The following is a 24,496-nucleotide window of genomic DNA, read 5'->3' on the forward strand; positions in this document are numbered from 1 at the left end:
AATCGATCTCGCAAGAATAAATTTTTGGACATCCCTCTTCTAAGAATTCCAATTGAGTGTGTTAGTGTGGCCAGCTCAGGGCAATATGATATTATAAACACAGCACATATCACGTCTCTGCTGTTTATAACTTCATAGCAAAGAAAACACGCCATTGCATGAGGAAACCGCTACCAGAAGCAACACGAATTTGCTGCAAGACAGGCATATGTAACGATGACTTAGCTCAGCTAAACTCGTGGCTTGGTATACTCTGTACTTGTGACAACAGGCCAGCGAAAAATCTAACAATCTACAGCAAAACCATCAATTATTATGGGCGTTACAACATAGGTGTGCAGCTGGACGAAACATACACGTCGAACCCCCCCAGACGATTTAAATACCTGACGAAACATACACGTCAAACCACGCTTAACGGTTAATAAAATTGACAAAATTATGTGAGATAAGACAATATTCCAATACAACAATTGATAACAGTAAACCAGATACAATATAAACAAGCTGTATGCTAAGGCATGAGTCAAAGTTATAAAAATTCATTATATAATATAAAATTTATAGTAATATTTCATCAAAACATAAAATTATATTCATCTAATTCATTCTATATATCAGGTAAAATTCCAATTCCATAGATCCATCCATAGGGTGAAAGCGTCAATGTCATCCTTAACACCAAATTTCACCATCAAAGAACTCCTTCAATGAATAAAAGGAATTCAATAAAAGATAATTTTTAGGACATTTTTAAATTGGATCCTATCCTCTGATAATTCCTTTATGTAGGGAGGTAGATGATTAAATGCTTTAATAGCCATATAATAAGAACCATTTTTATAGATTGCCAACCTTGGTAGTGAAAGGTGAAAATTATTTTTATTTCTAGTATTAAGATCATAAATCTCAGAGTTTGTTTTGAATAGAGAAGCATTATCAATTACAAATTTTAATAATGAAAAAATATACTGAGAATAGAACGGCAATATTTCTAGTTTTCTGAACAGGTCCCTGCAGGAGTCCCTATTTCCAGAATTCGTAATAATTCTTATAACCCTCTTTTGTAGTTTAAATACATTGCTACTATGTGAGAAATTCCCCCNTTGAGATACAAAGGGTCTTAAGAATCTAATAGCGTAGCATGCCTTGCACAATTTAGCCTTAAGTTGGTTAAGTTGATGTAATGCAGGGGTAATTTTCTTACATATGGATGAGTACAATATTTGCTTGCACAATTCACATGCCCTTTTATCCAGTACATGGTATCTGTAGTTTGTTCATAAAATATGCGAATATTTGATCTGAAGAGTATAATTTTACACTTTACATTGAGGTTACAAAAATGACAGCTGCATAACAGTGAAAAAAAAAATCATAATTTGTGTTATTTTAGTTAAAATTTGTAACTGTCATTTTGAATCCAGTTGTGGAACTGTTATTTACTGTTTTTACCTGTGTTGATGCACTTTGAAATAGTTGTTTACTATTGATAATTTAATGTGAGATAATGTAAATTCACTAGCAGACATGTTTCAGCTTCTCAGCTATCTTCATTGCCACTTCTATCATAGTTTATAATCATTTCCAACTGTGTGATTTGTACAGGATATGTTACAAATCATACAAACAGAGTGGTTACAGATTACAGTCTAAGTTGCACAGAAGATGGCTGACAAACCAGAATGCATTTGTATTTAAAGTGATTTGTTGTAATAAGTGTAGGTAGTCAGTTAAAAGAGAAAACCATGGCTTACATCACAATTTAAGGATTACATACAACAGAAATCTCATGGGCAACGTAAGTGATGGCTTTCTGCTTATTTAACAATTAAAGAAACATTTGGGGTTTCTGGAAATTTTACCTGCAGACTCCACCACACAATTTCTTGACAAACATTGAGACAGAAATATTCCTTGATAAAAATTTCAACCAAAACCTGATTTTTACAGAAAATGTGATGTGTTAACATGATATGGGTATTTCTACCTATAGATTCCACCAGGTAATGCCTTGAAGAATACTGGAACAAAAGTGTCCTTGATAAAATTTTAGCAAAAAATTTAATTAAAATTTGAATGTAATATGCCAACACATTATGGGGAACTTTAATTGTATTTTCTCTGAAAATTATGCATCAAATTTTGAGCAAGGATATCATCTTCAGTGTTCATCAATGACTAGCATAGTGGAGTGTGTAGGCTGTGCTGTATGCTGGTATAAAACATTGGTTCAAGTCCCCAAAACAATTGTTAGTACTAATTAAAAAACAACTGCATGTATTTAATCCAGAATTCTTTAATTTTTTATGTGCAAGGCAAAGTGCCAAATTTCCAACAAGCATGGATAAAGGTGATTCGACAGTCCCTTGTAGTGATAACATCCGTTGCGCATGTTCTAGCTTCAGAAAGTCTGTGATTGCTACTGACTGTGGTTTCTATTCTGTTCTGAGTGTCTCTTATCCTTTTCCTTTTTTTCTCCCACCCCGTCAGTGTCTAGCTACCAGCCAGCAGACATAAGGCACTGCAAGCATAAATGCTACTATATGCTACATTGGAAAGCTTTACATGTGTATTTTCCAACCAGTTACATATAAATTGAGGGCTGGCAGTATGTGAATTCACAAATTGCATAATTAATTGTTTATATTTACATCTATTGAACTAAGAATTTGTGGCTAAGATTTGGAAGTAAAAATATAGTGTTGAATTTTTTCTGAAGTTTCTTAGCAGGCATGTTGTGTATTGGCATGTTGTTCAGTGAACTGTCACTGAGGATCATTGTGAAAAATAGTCCCTCATTAGCTGATACATGATTGACATAGTTGTTCATGAGCTGCACCGTCTAAGCAGTCCTAACACATGGACAGTGAAACTTGAGTGGGATTTGAACCCACGATCCCAGTGTTCGAGCAGGCCTTGGACCACACCGCCACTGTGATCGGTGGACCTCCTGTATATGAAACATTAATGTTAATCACTCATCAGTGACATTTAGTGATTATGGTGTAGTAGTTTGTACTGATAAGGGAAAGTGATATTCTTGCGTGCAATGGCACTAAGATTGGACTATCTATACTTCTTGTCTGAGTGGGTAGTAGTGCTGGTACAGGCAGTGAATATATCATTCTAGAACCAGAGAGTTTGTTCATTCTATTGGCTGCTGTAGCAGTTTGTCAGCAGTATTCACAACGAAGGCAACCAAGTCGCCATGTGTGAGAGTTGAATTCGCTCATGCTACAGTGCCACTGGCATAACTTGGGTAGTAAGGAAATCCTTGGTGCCATAGAGGCTGGCCCATTGACCAGCCAGTGTTTGATGAGTTTCTTCTGTTATGAAAGTTTGTCATACACTACACAGTGAGGTCTTCTACTCATCATTGACAAGCATTAAATGCAGGTCACCGTTTTTCCCCTGTGCACTGTTCATGTATTCTGGATGGATGGGTGTCCAGCTTGTGAGAAAGGAATGAATAATCTTCTAATCTGCACACATGGGCTATAGAAAACCTTTGTAGCTTCCACCAAACCTTCTTTTACTAACAGTTTAGTGTGGGCATATGGTCTAGTATTGTGATCAGTTTTCATGTTGGACCACATGTGTTACAACACAGCACAAATTATGGATTGTTTCTACAAGATCATTACAATGTGTAAGTGATGTGATCACTTACTTTCCAGACTGGCCACAGTGTGACACTACAACAATTAGAACAAAACTTCTCTGCTAGATGGAGGCAGAGTAGAATCTGCTTAGTCATTTGTTTCTCGCATGTGCATCACCCTGAAGTGACACCTTTTGAAGTGGGGCTGTGTGCTGTTCCCACAGCTCTTTGCATTTAATCGGGAACTGGAGAGTTCTGGAGAAGAGGGTTTGTGAATTAAATTCTGCTTCAGACTAGGCAGAACCCCTGCAGAGTCCTGGGAAATGTTTAAGCTTGCTTTTGATGAGGAAACAAATTTGCTGAACATTTCATTTGTTCTCCAACTTCCAAAGTGAAACTGATGTCTTAGTTAATGATGGGCCCTGGGGTTCACTCAGCCTCTAACAGAAATGAGTACCAGGAATTAAATAAATAATTTTCCTGGGGAGTAAAGCGCGGCCGGCGCGTAAGACTGACAACCTTTGAGCCGATTGTCTAGATAATGTGGGACCCTCAACGTCTCACAACCCTATGGGCCTTCACGGCCTGGTACAGGGATAGCTTTACTTTACTTACTTTACTTTACTTTACTTTACTTTGTCGTCCCCATATTCAGTGCAATATGACATTTACTTTTTCCCAGAACTCAAGTTGTCACTGAAAGGAAGGATATTTTATGTAGTCATCACAATTCAAGAGCAGTTGTAGGCTGCCCTTTCTGAATTCAAAACACAGGGCTTCTGAAAATGTCTCCAAGAAATGCACAGTTGTTGGTTTCACTGAATCATGTTGCAAGGAAACTGTCACGAGGGAAAGCATGAAATAGAGGGTTAATGCAGTTATCATGGAGAAAAGTACACAATTCAGACAATTTTTTCTCAACACTTACTGCATAAGGTACTAGACGGAGTGTGGTTCCAACACAGTGAGTAGCAAATTGGCTGAATAGCATATTTCCAGTATTGGATAGGATAAGGATGGATAATTGAATGGCCATGCATTCACTATAATGTTCTGAAAGAAATTAACAGTCTGTGGAATGGCACTGTAAGACCACCAGAATTGGAGAAGTTTAGAAGGCAGCCTTCTGTGAGGAAAGTCATTATATGTTTTCAGGCAAGGCGATTGTCCTGCTTATGCTCTCCATGCACAGAGGTGCATTAACATTTGTTGGACATGCATTGCACTATTCAAGTGGTGTGGCTATGGCCAAGCTGACCTAGAATTGAATATTGTAATGCTGATGTACCCTGTACTTGTGAAATTAAATCTAGGATTTCCATGGCAAAAGCTGCATTTAGCAAGAAGAAGAATCTTTTTACCAGCAAATTGGACTTAAATTTGAGAAAGAAACTAGTGAAATGCTACATTTGGAGCATTGCTTTGTATGGGGCTGATACTTGGACACTTAGGGCAGTAGAACAGAAACACCTGGAAAGCTTCGAAATGTGGTGTTGGAGAAGGATGGAGAAGATCAGTTGGACTGATTATGTGAGAAATGAAGAAGTGTTGTTTAGAGTCATTGAGCAGAGGAATATCCTACACGAAATAAGAAAACGGAAGTCTAATTGGATTGGTGATATCTTACACGGTAACTGCCTTCTAAAAGAAGTTATTGAAGGAAAGGTAGAGGGGCGGATAGAAGTGACCAGAAGACGTAAGAAGATGCTGGATGACCTTGGGGACAGAAGAGGATATTCTCATTTGAAGGAGAAAGCTCTAGATCGCATGAAGTGAAGGAACTGTTTTGGAAGAGACTGTGGACCTGTCGTCTTGACAGATTACTGATGAATGAATGAATGTACCCTTTTATTTCAAGCAAGCATGTAGCAGTTATTACATTGGAATTTTGTCCACTGTTGTATGCAGGGTAAAGGTGAAGTTGTCCCTTTGCTTAATTAATTAAACACCATGCCATGAAGGTGTATTGGGGGAGTGAAGGTATAGCTCCATTTTGATCTCAGCACTAGAGGGAGGTGAAGAGATATACGAGGGGCAGTCAAAAAGTTCCTGGAATGGTGGTATAGCACTCAAATGGTAGGACATATGGCAATGCTTACCTAATCACCTTCAAAGTAGGACCCTTGTGCGCACACACACTTGCTCCATCGATCCTGCCATTGTTCAAAGCAGGGGTGGAAGGCTTCTTTTGGAATCTTCCAGAAAATCAGCCGTCATATTCAATTTGATGTCCTCCATGGTTGCAAAATGTGTCCCCTTGAGGCCCATTTTCGGAGTAGGGAACAGCCAGAAGTCACTCGGAGCGAGATCAGGAGAGTATGGTGGCTGAGTGATGATAGGAATGTTCTTGTCAACAAGGAATTACTGCACAACAAGTGATGTATGGTTTGGTGCATTATTGTGGCGCAGAAACCACTGTCCCTGCCATTTGTCACGCTGCTTCCTCCAAACCACATCGCACAACCTCTGCAAAAACTTGCACGTAGAAATGGCCAGTAACAGTCTGTCCAGGCGGTATGAAGGTGCACCAAACCGTCAATGTCAAAGAATGCAATGAGCATCACTTTGTCTTTGGATCTGACAAGGCGTGATTTTGTGGCCGGGGAGACGACGCTGTGTGCCACTCTGATGACTGCATTTTCGGTTCCGGGTCATAGGCGAACACCAGTGACAGTCTTTTTGAGAAACGTCGGGTCCTGCATATTTTTGTCAAACAGATTGCCAGCGACCATCATGCGACATTCTGTCTGATCCGTGGTCAGCTGCCTCGGAACAAACTTCGCACTGACGCGTATCATCTTCAGATCTTTAGACAAAATGGCATGAATGGATCCATGAGAGATACCAACTTCTTGCTCCAATTCCGCGATGGTCATTCTTCGATCACATTGAATCAGTTGTCGCACTTATCCAATCATTTCTTCGGTTCTGGATGTTGAAGGTCTCGTGTTTCGCTGGTCATTGTCTAACATCTCCTGCCCATTCTTAAACCAGGAAAACCAGTCGTAAACTGCAGATTTCTTTAGTGCAGTATCACCGTAAACTTGCTGCAGGGCCAATTGCATCCCTGAAACAGATTTTCCCAATTTGCACATGAACTTGATGTTCGCACACTGTTCAAACTGCGACATTGCACTGAATTACAAGCACTCACATCTAATTCAAACGGAACAGTAATGACACTGCACACTGAAACCTGTCCAGACCTGTTGCGCCTGTGAGCAGACATGCTGAGCTCACCACCACAACAGTGTGTGCGCTATCTTTTCGCTTGTTCTCCGTCTGCAGGCGAATTCCAGGAACTTTTTGAGTGCCCTACGTATGTCCATTCACATAGTATTAAAAATATAAATTTGTCTGTATGAAGGTTATTTGGAAAGTGAAGATAGAAAGTCCAGAAAATATTTGCAGGGCTTTTTTTATTCACTTGTAGCACTTTTACAACACACCTTTATTTACTTCTCAGCAGTCACACTGGATTACAATGTACTTAGTCAGCCTGGGAACAAGTTTTTTTATTCCAGTGTCTTGGAAATCTCCTGCCTGTTTTCTTAGCCATGTCATCACCAAGTCTTGAACATCATCGTCCGAAGAAGTCCTTCCAGCCAGACTTTCCTTCGATTTAGAAAACAAGTGATAGTCATTTGGTGCAAGGTCTGGGCTGTGTGGTGGATGGGCCAATACTTCCCACCTGAAGGACTGCAACATGCATTATCTTGCAGTAAGGAGACTCCTCATGTCAGCATTCCTCTCTGCTTCTTTTGAATAGCCTTGCACACTTTCTTCAGCGTCTCACAGTAAGCAGCAGCATTGATGGTGTCACCGTGAGGCCCCCAAGGCAAAAAATTGATGAGAAATGGCCCCTTCATGCCCCCAAAAATGGTTGCCATGCTTTTTCGGTTTGATGGTGAGGTTTTGAATATCTTCGCTGTTGGTGAGTGTGTGTGGCACCATTGCATTGATTGTCACTTATTCTCAGGTGTGTTATGAGATACCCAAGTTTCATCTCCTGTCACAATACAGTCCAGAAAGTCATCACCTTGATCCTTGTAATGCACAAGGAATGCCTGCATTGCAGCCACTTGATTTTCCTGTGATCATCTGTCAACATTTTCAGCACCAAACGCATACACAGTTCTGATAACCTAATCTTTTTGTAACAGTTTCAGGGAGAACAGTTCTTGACACTTCTGGACATTGTTGATTAAGTTCATCAATGGTTAAACGTCTGTCAGCACGAATGTTTTCATCAATTGTTTGGATTGTTTCATCAGTGACAGTGGATGGCCTTTCACTCCATATTTCATCATGAACATCACTTCTTCCCACTTCAAATTCACGACACCATTTTCCCATGTTTTGCCTGTTCATGACATCTTCGCTGTAAACAGAAACAAGTTGGCAATGAATTTCAGCAGCAGTTTCTCCTTTCACATGAAGAAATCCAATTACTGCACAAACCTTGCATTTGGCAGAATTTCAAATCAACACGACCATTTTAAAAACACACTGCGAGTACAACATTACCGTGACTGTGGCTGGTGAACCCTGCCCTGTCATATGGTTCCTGTCTCACACGACATCATTGCCATTTCTAAAAAAAAATCCCTTACATGTTTACTGGACTTTAATCTTTACTGTATGTGTATCCCTCGTATGTGTTAAGAATAGTAAACAAGGTGTACTTCCCAAATGGTCTGCGACCCTGTCTGCTGACATTGTTAAAAGGTGTCAACAGGTGAAGAGCCTCCAGTTATATCTGTTGACCCACATTTTTTCATGTTCTGCCTCAAGCCATACATTTTCCCTGCTTCTAATAATAATCACTTAGCTTACCCAACTGAGTCTGAGTCATAGTCTGGGTCCTGTGCCTAACACATGTAATTCCCAAGCTCTTCTATGTATTCTGTTCATATTTTATCCTTCTGACATCCAATTTATTTAGGATTGTCTCATCCCTATTTCTTTTTAGTTATCCTTGTAGTGACTCTTAAAACCTTCATACCCATCACTTGTAGATTCCTTTTTCATATGAATATCCATATTTCAGCACCATAGAGTAATTGTTTTAATATGTCCATATATTTCTAATTTACTTCTGAAGCCCCACATTTCAAAGTAGGCCCTTTCTAATATGGTAAAATGTTCACAACTTATTTGGATTCTTATCGCTCTTCCCCATATTGTTAATTGCTCTCCCACAGTATGTAAATATGCCCACTTTCTTTACTGCTGTATGATTAACTGGTAAAATATACTCTGAATTCCTCAAAATTTTTGACACTGCTGTTTTATTCAAGCCATCCTTATATTATAATTTTGTATTCCATTTGTTGAATTCATATTTCATTTCTTGTTTCTGATGTCAGAAATAACTTGTTTTTATGCCAGGCTTGGTGTTGATCTACAGCATGAATTAGTAGCTGATTTTGAGGTAGAATAAATTTATTAGTGTGATAAATTTTTTCAGGTACAGTGCTTCATTACTTTATCCACTACTTCTCATTACTTACACTTCCTTTCATCTCATTACAGTGGCCCATTTTAGATCCCAAATTCTACAGCAATGTTTCCTGGTGTAACTTGCACCTAGTAACTGTTCTTTGCTCTTCCCGTTACCACAGCTGTCCAAGTCTCCATGGCGCACAGTAACCGTTAATTTAAAAGTGGCATCATATGCAGTCTGTGAGATCAGAGGAATATGTGTAGCTCAGGTCACTGTTTCTTCCATGATTCAGTCGCGTGATTTTTTTTTTCCTTGTTTAGTTGGTATGGTTACCATGAACACTTTAAATTTAAAATGAGTATTATCAGTCATGCATATGGTTCCTGAATAGGTTCAAAGTAACCACCCCGACAGGTCATTGCATACTCCCAAAGTGACATTTGGCAACTGTGACATATTTCAGCACTTTCATATCCACAGACTGTCCATATGAGAACGTTTCCAGAGACATTCTTCAACTTTAGGCATCCATTCTGTTTTGGTTTAGTGCAAAAGCAGATCCACTATCTATAGTGTTACGGTTCCAAAAATGTAGAAATTAATAAATTGACTGCAAGTATGGAGACAGTGGTAAATAGAATCTAATTAGTTAGTTAGTTATTGGAGAGGGTGGGTTTCCCCATGCACTTAGACCTGTAGTGATCCATTGTGCTTCCCTCTATGATTTCTACCAGCCTCTATATCCTACCGGTATTGGTGCTTACCATCAGTCCCGCCCAGCCAGCGAGACCGGCTCTCTACTGGCTGAGAAGTATCTATAATGCTTCCCCCATCTACCGGAGGTATTAGTGACTGCTGTTGGGCGGCAAACGTCCGCAATTTTGGCTCAGTGACCTCCTTTGGAGGTATGAGGTTCTTTTACGTGCCGTAAAGCTACGACACGGGACCCACGGCTTAAAGTCCCTCCCGGAGGACTTGTTCCCTGAATTTTTCCGCCCTTAAAAATTGTACGACCTCCGCTGGGTATTTGAACCCGCGTACTGCGAGTCATGAGGTGGGAACGTTACCTCTAGACTACGGAGGCCGCTAAATAGAATCTAATTACTGCTTCTCATATATATTCAATCTTTATATATGGAGAAGTTTTGAGATATATCTCTTACTCAACAAATTACTGAATTGTGTTTCATTCTTTACAAATTATTCTTTGCTGATGTAACCCACACCCATTTTTAATGAAAATGAAACCTGGTTTTATGATGTGGCAAATATTTACTTAGCTCTGCCATATTTTATACCGAAATCACAAAAAATGCCCGTTTAATCAAAAATTACCATGAAATGTGCAACTGTGCCAGATTACATGGCATCATATCAACTGTAATTTTCATATTTACAGCTGTGATAACTTTAAATCTCACATGCCCATTTAATTATTTTCCACCATAAATGGTTGAAATAGCCAGGTAATGTTTTTAGTGCTGAACATTACAGAAAATATTTGTATATTTTGCATTTGTGCTTTTATCAGCAGCCAACGGAGTGACAAATGACTGTTGTGTTTGTTGGACCTGTGGGTATTAATAGTAGATTACAGGAAACGTTGGCTACACAGCCTTCACTTGGTTATTTATAGACCTATTCTTGGCTCTCATTTTTTCACCGTAATCGCTCATTTCTGTTTTACTTTGTTCTTCTATCCTAATAGTTTCTCAGTATTTAATTTGTTTTGTAAGACCCAATTTCTTTTTGTTTGTGTGTGAATACATAAGTGCATAATATAATTTTCAGAAGCTTTTATATATCTCCTACATAATTTAATGAGTTTGACCAGACTTAAATGTTATTTTATAGGCTTTCTTGTCCAAAATTTTTGACTGTACTACCTCCTCATAATTGTACAGTTGTTAATAATTTATTTAGCATAAAATATATTTCACACCTATTACAACAACAAAATGTACAGATATATGTACATACATACATATGTGTATGATTTGAAATAATTATGGCACTGTGTGAGATGAGGTTATCACAGCAGTGACTGTGACAGTTATTGTCTTCTTGGATATGTCAGCATGTAGTGTGATAGATCTTTACAGTTATTTCAGAGGAGTGTGTTGCCTCCATCTTCACGGCAGATGAGTAAGCCAAGCTTGGAGAAAGTTGTGCAGATAATAAGTGAGGGAGTACACTGAGACCAGGACCCAAAGTAAACCAATAGGAGTAAATATAATGGTGAAAGAATTTTAGGCCCATTGCAGGTTGTTTTCCAAGGGCAGAAGGTAGAGGAAATGGGGGGGGGAAGAGTAAGGAACCCATATCCCTTAAAGAGGCCCTCTTTTGGGCACAGAGTGGACAGGAGAAAAGACAAAGCATTAGCAGGGTTGGATTCAGAGGCCAGAGCGAATGAAGAAGTGGAGAAGATACAGGGTAATTTAAATAATATGGGTGTAGGATGTTGGAAGAGGAAAAAGACCCTAAGAAGGGCAGTGTTCATGCTATGCCTGGCTTACTCTTGTACTTTGTAGATGGAAACATCTGTTTAGATCTATCAGACTACATGGTACAACCCAGAATACAGTAATCATCACTTACTGTATTGTCTGAATCCTATAACTTGCATGTAACTGAATTGAGGTTGGAATCAGTATTTTGTAACATTATGAAATCCCCTAACTTAGCCACAGCATCCAGCTTCTTCACAGAAATCAGTGTTTCTTTAAGGCTAGAAAAATATATTACATTTGTAAGCCTTTATATCAGAGTGGGAAAGTATAATTAACTGGATGTCACCAGATCAATACAAGTGTGTGCTTGAGCATTCTTTGCTTCTTGTTATACCCTTATCAACTCCAGTTGTTAAACAGATGGTTTGTATTTGGACATTCTCTAACTGCTTATTCTTAGTTAGCTGTGCGTGCATGCGTGCGTGTGTGTTTTTTTCTAAATGGTCAGATTTCCAGACTAATATTTCTGAAGGCAATTAACATAAAACTTCCTTTTTTTAATACTATAATTTAATCATCACAATGTTAATTTTTTATAGTAGACCTCTAGGTCTAGTCTAGGATATGACATCACTGTTTATCTCCAGTGTGTATTCTTAGTTCTTCCTCACAAACACACATTTTCTTCCTTTGAATGCCATGCGCATGTTCTGTGTATAAACAAGTAAAACTGTCGGAAATAGAAACCAATGACTCACCGCTTCATTATCTGTAATCATCTTATATCTGTCATCATTTTACAGTAAACAAAGGTTACAAAACTGATCTGGAATGTTACTGTTCAAAGGCAGGTTGAAATCAGAAGTGTGTATTTAAATCACATGTAAATTATGAGAATGGAAGATAGTCATGAGTCTATTTTTAACAAAGTAGAGCATCTGGACTTATACAGACCAGCTGTTTCTCCTGTACTACAGTGTTCTCTTTCTTGGAAGTTTAGAACTTGAAACCTGAGGTAGAGTTGTTGTAAATTGTTCATGTAATGGTAATAATAATCTCCAGTTTATTTAGAATTTAACATTGTTTGTATGCAAGGCATACTGAATGTTCATTAATATTTATGCTTCTTTGTATATTCTAATTTTTATATTTTTGGACAGCAGACGAGAAGACAAAAGGTTCTGGACTGAATGGTAGCAATGGTACCCGAGTTCAGTCTCCTCTTAATTTCCTCCTGAATCAGGTTTTGATATGTTATCGTTTCCAAATATCTCAACTGTGCCACATTTTTAAAACATCTGTTTCCTCTCTTTATGTCATGATTATGCCCTGCATTTTGGTTATGAGACAGCAACATATACTTAGTTTTCTCTGTATTTACTTCTAGACCAACCTCTTTACTTGCGCCAATTAAAGTTTGTGTGTTTTTCTTTATGGTATCTGCATTATCACCCAGTAGATTCACATCATCGGCATAGGCCAACAGCTGATGTGTCCCATTTAATTTGTCCCACCTGGTTTCCTAGGACCTTCCTAATGGCATATTCTAAAGCAAAGTTGAAAAGGAGTGGCGATAAAGCATCTCCTTGTTTTAGACCATTCTGGATAGGAAGCCTATACATCTTTATATTATTTATTTACTCCACACAATAGCATCAGCTGTTTTGAAATATGGTGACATGTTTTAGTGACATTGTCATCATCAGGCCATTTATAATACATGAAAACCTGGAAAGCAAGTGTTAAAGTTATGAAATAACAGTTTGATGAAATACGTGTTTTTAAAATGGTGGACACATCATTTCTCACTTTTAATATTAAACTGATATAAATTTTATTTAAAATATATCAAATTAAAAAACATTTATACATATATTAATAATCCTTCTTTTCAGAAGTTAAAACACCATGGACACATTCCTGCATGTTGGTGTAGCTTTTTACACTCTGTGTATGCTTTCTTGATTGCAATATTATAGCATATTTTAATTATGTTTGTATTTAGTAGGAGTCTAATTGTTTTACAGTATATGAGTGGATTTGTATCAATATGCTTACAGTTGGATTTGTTGTATATACTGACTTGGTTTCATAGGTATCTGTTTCACTTCCTTGCTTTGCCTTGTCTGTAGGAGAACCTGGATGCTCATTGTGGTGGAGCAGGTTATGGTATGCTGCAGTTACAAATTATAAATATATTGTAAAGATTGCATGTTGCAGTTTTTAAAATTGTACACGCTTTCCATTCTCCTGTTGCTTCATTTCTTCTACATCCAAATGTTTTTATCATAAACAGTGAATTTCTTGAGTGAACTGGGTGTCTGTTTTATTCTCAAGAAGGACTCTGCCCCATGGAGTTAGTTAATACTCAGCTAATGCTATCGTATTACAGAATTTGTGATGAAATAAGAATTTAGTTGGATCAAGCTTAAAGCATATAGGAATAGAATTATTTACAGCATGCAAGATTGTTATGCTGTGAGAGTTGTAAAATTTGTATTTGAAATTCAAAACCAGGTCACAGAATAACTTGCATACTAAATTCACAATAAAATTGGCCATTTCTAATATGCATTTTGGCATGATATAATAAACATTCAGAAAATGGAAATTAGTTGATCCTGGAGTTTTATTTTCAGTGTAGATATCAACCAGTGGTTTTGAACCCTTTTTGTTTTATTTTTGCGAAAGTAATCTCTGCGTATAAGATTTTTGTTTTGGTTTGGAAGACAAAATGTCTTTGTCTATTAATTTTGGGCTTCTTCTTCTTCTTTATCATCCTGTATTGTTTGTGCACATCAGCACTTGTCTTCACTGGCAACAGAGTTGGATGCTGCATAAGCAAGTGTCCTGTGCTGAGTGATACAATTTATTCTTGGCCCAAAATGAGATAAGTTGAATATTATCTACAAACCATACACAGTTCAGTGAACTCATCCAGGAATGAGAAGCGTAATTGTTTGGCTTCCGAAGTTTTACGTTCTCCTTGAGCGATTGTCTAGAGAATATGAGAGCCACAATGTATCACAACCCTATGGGCCTCCACAGCCTGTGCTAGGGACAGCTTTAACTTAAGTAACAGCTGTAAATTGCATGGGGAAAGTGTAACTATTTTTGTTGAGACATGGCTGTGTGGTTACTTTGGGAGTATGTTTGAATTAGACTTGACTGCTTCTCTAGATTTTGTTGAGTAGAAGTTCATTTTATGTGGCCTGTTTATTCGTTATAACATCTGCTTCAGCACAGTCGTTAGATGTGTGTGGTGTAGGCTGTGATTTACTGGGAGCATTATGTCATCTCTCTCCTCCATGAAGGGGAAATTGGAAGAGTGGGGCTGGTAGATGGAGTCTATTTGTGTCTCAGACTGCTAAACATTCAGGCTTGTGACAAGGTGCTGTTGCACAGCTGAGCTAGTTCAGAGGCAGCAAAATTCTTAGAGTACAAGTGCAGATGTGAGTGTAGACATTAGATTTTAATTGTTGAATGGCATCACATCGTCAGAGTAAAAACAATTCCGGATTTGTTCCTAGACGATCAAATCCCACTGCAGTCCATTCACCTGCTGGTGCCGGAAATACTTCTAGCCATACATATGGAAGTGGAAGGCCACGAAGTCTCAGTTTGTATAGCCCTTCCTCTTCTTCGTCTTCAGCTTCCAACAGTAGCAGTTATGGAGGATTCTTAGGTCTGCATTCTAATTTGGGAAGTTATGGAAATGATGCTTCATACCTAGGAAGTCTTAGTGCCTATGGTAGCCCTCGTGGTTATGGCAGTCCATCTTCAGTATCTACATATGGGGGTACAGCGTCTGGTTATGGTGGCCTGACTCTTCCTAATGCATCATCTTCATCGAGTCTTGGGCTTTCATCGTCACCTTCCCGCAGTTCTTACTACAACAGCTTTTTACAGACACCAGTTAATTATGTTCATAATGGTAGTGGTAGCAGCAGCAATAGCAGGACACCTTCAAGGACCAGTAGCTTCAACAGGACATTAACCGCTTCACGCAACTCTCCATTGTCTTCAGCCCTCGGGTCTCGGTCAGGTTCACTTACATCACTTGCAAGTAGTACACGCAGTGGATCAGAAGGATACTTAGTAAGCTGTACTTTGTTGCTTTTATATGTCTCAGAATAGCAGTACAAGCAATTACTAAATTATAAAGTATCTCTTTTGTTCCCATGTAATAATGAATAGGTATGCACCTGCATGTTAATGACTAACTCCATGGAGCAAAGTTCTTGAGAAGCTGACAGTTCCTTGGCTGGCCGAGAAATTCTCAGCTTTTATGGAACCAAAAGTTCTGTTGCTGTGTTCACAAGAGCCTAACACTGTATCTTGTGCCACTTGAATCCAGTGTGCACCTTTTTTCTTTAAAATCTTTTTAACATAGTCTTCCCATCAACATCTTGGTCACCCTTCAGGTTTGCCAACTAAAATGATGCATGCATTTCTTATTTTTCCATGCATGTACACATATCATCATCATTGAGTTAATCACTAGGTATGTTAGGTGAAGGGCACAAATTATGAAGGTCTTCCATATGTGATTTTTTCCGTCCCTCTGTTAAAGTATGTCTCCTTTACAAACCAGGTTATGTCATGTCTTGTGTAGGAAACCTTACACTAGAAAAGCCCAGTGTGTATTTGAAATCTCCACAGGTACATGAATTCCTTTCTCTTAGGTACATATTTTCTCAGAGCTTCTCTCTCACATGCCTCCAGTCTATATTGTTCCCTACACATAGGTCCTTTCAGTCCAATTGCTGACCGCATTTTGAAGTTCAAGAATCATAGTTTTCGGTTTCCACATGTGAACAGCTCAGTACCGCTTGACAGTTTCCTATGCAGCATTGATTAATAAAAAGACACATTTGTTGTTAACATCTTTGTTTTGATTGACAGCGGCTGTTCTGGTAAGGGAGGGAGGATGTTATTCTTTGGAACATAAGCATAGTATTGTGTCATGTTCATGTTTAGCTGTTAACTGATACTACATATTCAGATTACACACACACAAGCTTAATTTATTTCAAAGTTAAGATCTTGTGTTTATGATGCCATGTAGTTTAGTAGATAGGATCCTGCTACCTCCATCTTAAACACAATAGATCATTGATAGTCATGGTGCAAGGGCCAGATTATTATGGCCCAACCTTCATACATGCCTCCATATTCTGTATGGAAGACTTCATTGTGCATAACTTATTTTGAAAACTTCACATCTTACATATTTGTGTGTGCATGCAAGCATGCATTCCTTGCAAAAGTTCAAAAGATAAATGAGGCTTGGCTGTGCATGATGGATAAAGGATGGATGGTATTCCTTGTGTCATTAATTCCCCCCCCCCAAGTTTCTATTTATATGCAGCTGTAGACTACTGTAGAAGCTGAAAATTGTCTTAGACTTATCTCAGCCAGCAAGATATAAAACCACTACTGTTGAATGTCCTTTCAGTAAACCATATATTTGTTTTCCTAAGTACTATAATATGTTCTTGCATTTGTTATTTTTCCATGGCCTTCTTTGAGAACCTTTGTTTGTGACAAGAAAGTCTACACACTTGAGGTAATCTGCAATAAAATATGTTTGTTCTAGAGTGGTGGTGATCTGTCCAGCCATTCCTCTCGCCTTAGCTCTGTTGCATCCTCCAGAGGTGACATTTCTGCAAATGTAGCCAAAGACGGCAGTGAAAATGGCGAGGTGGACTATAAGAAGGTAGGCCTTAAAATGCAGCATGATGGCTGAAAAGAAAATACTAGCAGCAAACACAATATATGGGTAATTTTTTGTTGGCATGCAAGAGGAATTACATAGGATTCATATTGCCCCTGCCTGTGTGTTTAACCCTTTCACTGCTAGTATGATAAGTAACTCTCAGTACCCCCTGTGCTGAATTATTTTTGATTAAATCTTTTTTAAATAATTTAAGTGCAAAGTATGAAAATGTGTGGTAGAACCTCAGACAGGGAACAGGCAGCAGAAGTTGCAAAAATGTTGAATTATTCAGTATTTTTCACGGGAAGAGTCCATTTAAATCAGGGTTGTCCAAGATGGCCAAAAAAAGTACATAATTCACTATCCTAGAATCACTGTACTTATAGACAGTGTCACGTAACTTCAAACAAGGCCCCACATTCCTAGTCAAATCCCGCGCATAGCTTGTGGTGGGAGGAGTTTCTTAACACTCGTTCTTCCACTTTCACTGACCCCTCATGTTTCATTGAAACTACCCTATTCTCTTTTTGAAGAACAACTGGCTGCCTGTCACTTCTCACACCCACGAACCCACCCCCTTGTCTGAAATTTTTCTTCTGCGCATTCAAGGTTACTCTTAGCCTTGTTCAAAGTTCTGTGACACTTGCTATATATCACAGTCTCATCACTATGTCACATGTTGACCAAAGTCCACAACTTTATTTAAAACTATTATAGATTTTAAACCAAAGTCAGGGCTGTCCAAAGTAATGTATTATGCGCATAAAAACTGTAAATACTGTCAGTAGTAGCTTCATTACAATATTTGCACATTCCACTCTGAACCTTCAAAGAATTTTGTAACGTATGATACTGTCACATGTTGGGTGTATACGCGACAAATAACTTCACGCCATATTGGATATAGTGAATTTTATTTCACATTCGCTCTTACAATCTCAACATTACTGCCCTCGGCAGTATCACAAATAATTAGACTGCAGATGCTAGAGTACAGTTGACTGGTTGGTTCCTGGCTAACTCGTAACAAACTTGAATAGTCTTCGCTGCTCCTTATTTAGCCCCGTTCTGGACAACGCAGAAAACAGCCACGTAATAGGCACCACTGTTGTCTGGCGCCGTGTTGCTAGCAACGTTGTCGGGAGTTGTTTACGGCTGCATAGCAACTGCGGCATCCCTTGGTCACGTCACCACTGGCGGGGTAAGGGAAGAAGTGTTGCCTTGCCTATTACCCTAATAACGACAGCGCTCCAATGGTGATACATCACCGCTGGCGTGGGGAGGGGTGTCCTGCATAGCGCAACAGGTCACACTACTTTTCGAAGCAGAGGTGTACACAGAGACCCACATTACATTTGCCACACCTGTACCAGCTCTCATGTCTTCTTCTCTCTCCAGTTGCTGTGTTTGAACACGTGGCAATGCCTGCTAGAATATTTTTTCTTTGGTGTTGGTGGTACAGGAGATGCATAATGTCAGTCTGTAAGCCTCAGTGGTTGGTCACCATCTGAAGGATGTCCTCTTTTACTTGTTTCTCTAGGGATATCGTAGTTTTGGATGATCTCTCTGACGAGTTGAAGCTGGAAATCTGCTAGAGATACGTGGTGTGTTCAAAAAGTATCAAACCTTTGGTCGGCAGAAATACATTTATTGATTTGGAGGTACAAAACTCTAATCCCCTTCAAAGTAGTCTCCTTGGTAATGCACACACTTCTCCCAGCGCTTCTGCCATTGTTGGGAACACTTCTGGAATGTGTCTTTTGGAATGGTGATCAGCCGGGCCGTCGTATTCCGCATGATGTCTTCTCTCGACTCAAATCGGGTTCCTTTCAGGGCATTTTCAGCTTGGGAAATAGCCAAAAGTCACATGGAACCATGTCGGGGGAGTAGGGAGCCTGACGAACCACAGGGATGTTGTGTTTGGCGATGAAAGTCTGAATCAGATGCGCAGAATGGGCAGGTGCGTTATCATGATGGAGCTGCCAAGTTTTTGCTGCCCACAGATCTGGTCGTTTGCGCCGCACAGCATCACAAAGGCGATGAAGGAGTTCCTGCTAGTATTCCTTTGTGATGGTTTGGCCTTGTGGTGAGTACTCATGATGCACAACCCCATGGGAATCGAAGAAAACGGCCAACATGACCTTGACATTGCTGCGGACCTGCCGTGCTTTTTTTGGCCTCGGTGATGTCGGATGTTTCCACTGTGACGACTGCATCTTGGTTTCCAGGTCGTACCCATAAACCCACAACTCATCGCCTGTGATCACGGTGTTCAGAAAGTTGGGGTTACTGTTTGCATTGTCCAACATGTCCTGTGCGATTTCCAGACAGCGTTGCTTCTGCTCCATTGTTAGCAGTTTCAGTACGGATTTCGCGGACACTCTCCTCATGCCCAAATCCTCGGTCAGAATTGAATGTACCGATCCAGTGCTTACCCTTATCTCGTTCGCAAGTTCTCGGACTGTGACACAACAGTGCTCCATGACCAAAATCCGCACTTGCTCAATGACATTCTCATTTCGGCTTGTTGAGGGTCTGCCTGAATGCGGTTCGCTGTCCACTGATGTGCGGCCATCTTTGAAGCGGTTGTACCTCTCCTTTATCCGTGAGTTGCTCATGGCATCGTCCCCGAAAGCCTGTTGAATCTTGCGAATGGTTTCCACTTGAATATCGCCAAGCTTTTGGCAAAATGTGATGCAGTATCGCTGCTCATGTTGTTCTGTCATTTTACACCTTACTGGAATCGGACGAGCGTTCACTACACATCCTCACTCATAGGCCGACTGCCAGCGACTGATGCTTTCTGTGGGCGGGAAAAAATTCACGACTGCGCATGAATGTCCTCTCCACATCTCCACCGAAGGGACCCTCCCTCGCTTCATTGGTTTACGCAGGAAAAAAGAAGGTTTGATACTTTTTGAACACACCACATATGTTCTTGCTGGTTTTTACNCACAACAGTGCTCCATGACCAAAATCCGCACTTGCTCAATGACATTCTCATTTCGGCTTGTTGAGGGTCTGCCTGAATGCGGTTCGCTGTCCACTGATGTGCGGCCATCTTTGAAGCGGTTGTACCTCTCCTTTATCCGTGAGTTGCTCATGGCATCGTCCCCGAAAGCCTGTTGAATCTTGCGAATGGTTTCCACTTGAATATCGCCAAGCTTTTGGCAAAATGTGATGCAGTATCGCTGCTCATGTTGTTCTGTCATTTTACACCTTACTGGAATCGGACGAGCGTTCACTACACATCCTCACTCATAGGCCGACTGCCAGCGACTGATGCTTTCTGTGGGCGGGAAAAAATTCACGACTGCGCATGAATGTCCTCTCCACATCTCCACCGAAGGGACCCTCCCTCGCTTCATTGGTTTACGCAGGAAAAAAGGTTTGATACTTTTTGAACACACCACATATGTTCTTGCTGGTTTTTACGTTGAAAAATGTATGTGAATTCAAGATGGTGATTTCAAAGAAGTGCAGAAAAAATGTTCTATACCATTTCAGTGATTTTCTTACACATTCGATAGAGGTGATCATCATGTCTGTCCTGTCAACTGCTCCCATGTTCTTGTTATAGTCAGTGACACAATGTGGTTTCTCTGTTTGTTGTTTTTTTTATCTGTCCTGTTTCCCTGTCTGTCTCATGGTATCTGAGTGTAGTGTAGTCAGCATGCAAATTTCCCTGNATATCGCCAAGCTTTTGGCAAAATGTGATGCAGTATCGCTGCTCATGTTGTTCTGTCATTTTACACCTTACTGGAATCGGACGAGCGTTCACTACACATCCTCACTCATAGGCCGACTGCCAGCGACTGATGCTTTCTGTGGGCGGGAAAAAATTCACGACTGCGCATGAATGTCCTCTCCACATCTCCACCGAAGGGACCCTCCCTCGCTTCATTGGTTTACGCAGGAAAAAAGGTTTGATACTTTTTGAACACACCACATATGTTCTTGCTGGTTTTTACGTTGAAAAATGTATGTGAATTCAAGATGGTGATTTCAAAGAAGTGCAGAAAAAATGTTCTATACCATTTCAGTGATTTTCTTACACATTCGATAGAGGTGATCATCATGTCTGTCCTGTCAACTGCTCCCATGTTCTTGTTATAGTCAGTGACACAGTGTGGTTTCTCTGTTTGTTGTTTTTTGTATCTGTCCTGTTTCCCTGTCTGTCTCATGGTATCTGAGTGTAGTGTAGTCAGCATGCAAATTTCCCTGCGGTCCATCCACCTGACAGCCATCATCTTATCGGTTGACCTTGAATCTGTTTGTTCTATATCTAATTTTGTTTCTGAAAATTTAGGCATTCCTTTTCTGTTTGTCTTGTTGGTGTCGAGATGCTCATACAATTGTGGACTCGAGTACCAGTTATATATCCACAGTGTATGACCTTTCTGTAAATATTTCTCCATAAGTGTCATTACAGCAGCACCTGATACTCNCGTTGAAAAATGTATGTGAATTCAAGATGGTGATTTCAAAGAAGTGCAGAAAAAATGTTCTATACCATTTCAGTGATTTTCTTACACATTCGATAGAGGTGATCATCATGTCTGTCCTGTCAACTGCTCCCATGTTCTTGTTATAGTCAGTGACACAGTGTGGTTTCTCTGTTTGTTGTTTTTTGTATCTGTCCTGTTTCCCTGTCTGTCTCATGGTATCTGAGTGTAGTGTAGTCAGCATGCAAATTTCCCTGCGGTCCATCCACCTGACAGCCATCATCTTATCGGTTGACCTTGAATCTGTTTGTTCTATATCTAATTTTGTTTCTGAAAATTTAGGCATTCCTTTTCTGTTTGTCTTGTTGGTGTCGAGATGCTCATACAATTGTGGACTCGAGTACCAGTTATATATCCACAGTGTATGACCTTTCTGTAAACATTTCTCCATAAGTGTCATTACAGCAGCACCTGATACTCCAAATTCGTGATCAGGTACTATTTCTGTAGTTGCCCCTGTGTACACAATAAAATCTAATACATATCCTGCTTCACAATCACAAATTATGAAGGTCTTTATTCCAAATCTGTGTCTTTTAGATGGAATGTACTGTATGAATGAAAGTCAACCCTTGAAGAGTGTCAGACTTTCGTCAATGCAGAGATTTTGAAATGGAATAGAAACTTGACTGAATTTTGTTTTGAGATGGTTGATGATGGGTTTTGTTTTGTACAGAAGATCACCTTTAGGCTGATTCTCGTTATCACTGAAATGTAACAGCCTCAATAATAATGTCCCTAGACATGCAGTCAGAAAATTGGGGGGGGGGGGGGGGCAAGTAGGCGCTCCGCAGACCAATAGCCTAATATTGTTAATTTTTTCATCCTAACCATAAGCATTGTAACAGCGAGAAAAACATGTAATTATTCTGTTGTCGTATTTCTCCATTTTTGTAGTCTTGAACCTGCAGGTGGTGGAATTTTGTCTGTCACAAACTGGTAATATTTGTTGGTTTCTGATGCTGTTTCCTGCATAAGTTCTCGAGAAAAAGAAACACCAAAAATGTCCAAAGCAGTTGGTTCATTTTGAATTTCGTTTGTAGAAAATCCCAAAGCACTGTAATCAATACATGAATTATTGGATTGAATGCACCACTATGCCACTGAAACAGTGGTGGATTGGAGTGATTTCTTTTTCTCGAAGGTTGATCAATTACTGCACTACCACTATCTTCATTATCACTAGAATGATATTCACTGTCAGAATCACCAATTTCTGAATATTCATCCTCTGATTCTGCAGTATTTACGGTGACCAAAAGTTCTTCATCGGACAGAAAGCACCGCACTCTATACGAAGCCATTTTTAATAGCCCTGTGAAATACCCACGTCACATGACCACGGAGCGCGTGTCTCACTGTGCAGATGCAACCTTTTACATTTCTTAAGCTAGAGGGCAGAAGAATGCAGCCATTGAAATGAATTGCCGTCCCATAGATGACTCTGCACCCGCCAAGTTTGAATGAGATTGGTGCAAAGAAACCTGAGATTTGAAACTCTTAAAGTTGCAATACGGGTTGTCGATCGCAGCAAAGACGCCATGTTTTTAAGAGATCGACATATGTCGACCACAGCCGTATAAGGCTTAATATGTGCCTGTAGTCACAGGGGTTGATGGATACTATGAGGAGATTGGTTTCTTTATATGTGCCCCCCCCCCCCAGAAATCATACTACTGCTTTGCTTCGAATTTTCTTCCCAATGAAACCACTTCCCTCAAACAGGTACCAAAGCCACAAGAGTTGCCTGAGGGCTATGATGTGTGTCCTGGAGCCCACTGCCATCATTCCAGGATGTATATTATGTTGGCTCCTATATAGTGCATATATTGTCATTTATTATGAGCAGTTGTATGAAAGTACAGCAGCTTATGTTGCTGGACATGATTGATGCTCTGTGAACTTACGGCAGTACTGTTTGGTGCCATGGGGCTTAATGGCAGAGGATGGACACCATGGACATCATATTCCTCAATCAGCATAACCTTCACATTCTTTGGTATACAAGGTACAGGGTACTTCAGTGGCTAATGTATTTCCATACCTATTTACATTTGTCCCAGCCCTTTCAAGAGCTGTTTTTTAATTCTGTTTCTCCTCTCTTTTTTCCCGCCCCAATTGAGAGTTTTGTTCAGAAATGTTCATTTGAATTTAGGGTTTGTAAACTATGGATAAAAAGTAATGTGTACTCTTCCCTGTTACATGAAAAGAATTTAAATGTTTTGAGTAGTTTTATACTATTCATATTTATAGTTGCTGTTACTGAGCTGTTTATTTTAGCTATATGAGGAGTCTTTGGTGGAGAATGAACGACTGAGAGAGAAGCTAAAGAAGACTGAAGAAGATTTGAATGACAGGAAATCTCAGCTAGATAAATTGTCTGTTGCGGTGAGTATTACTGTTTTTTATGTTATCACTTTACAACCTTTCGAACTCCTCAGACCATGTGAGCAACCCTTCCTCACCCTGTGGAACATCCTGTTTACCCACATGAAAGTAGCTCATCATACACAATATTGGTTCATAATAGAAAATATAGATTTTATTAAGAACTTCAGTTTTCATTTGAAACATTTCTCAATAACTATGATAGTACGTAAAGTAAAATAAAGTAAAGCTATTCCTGTACCAGGCCGTGGAGGCCCATAGGGTTGTGAGACATTGAGGGTCCCACATTATCTAGACAATTGGCTCAAAGATGACAGTAAGGTTGTCAGCCTTATGCACTGGCCGCGCTTTACTCCCCAGGAGTAGCATAGTTGGTTGAGGGGC

At 39.6% G+C, this 24,496-nt stretch overlaps 1 protein-coding gene across 9 annotated transcripts in view; it reads left to right on the top strand.

The window, feature by feature from the left end:
* The window catches only part of LOC111868082 (protein phosphatase 1 regulatory subunit 12A), a 160,741-nt gene that overhangs the window by 114,427 nt on the left and 21,818 nt on the right, over window positions 1–24,496 (top strand). For all 9 annotated transcript variants that reach the window (XM_023858461.2, XM_023858459.2, XM_023858465.2 and 6 more), the window contains 2 exons: window positions 17,100–17,219; window positions 24,005–24,112. In XM_023858461.2, coding sequence (XP_023714229.1) covers window positions 17,100–17,219; window positions 24,005–24,112 — 228 coding nt within the window. The remainder of the gene's footprint in view (window positions 1–17,099; window positions 17,220–24,004; window positions 24,113–24,496) is intronic.

Source organism: Cryptotermes secundus, unplaced genomic scaffold (assembly GCF_002891405.2).
Source record: "Cryptotermes secundus unplaced genomic scaffold, Csec_1.0 scaffold925, whole genome shotgun sequence".
NCBI classification, from domain to species: Eukaryota; Metazoa; Arthropoda; class Insecta; order Blattodea; family Kalotermitidae; genus Cryptotermes; species Cryptotermes secundus.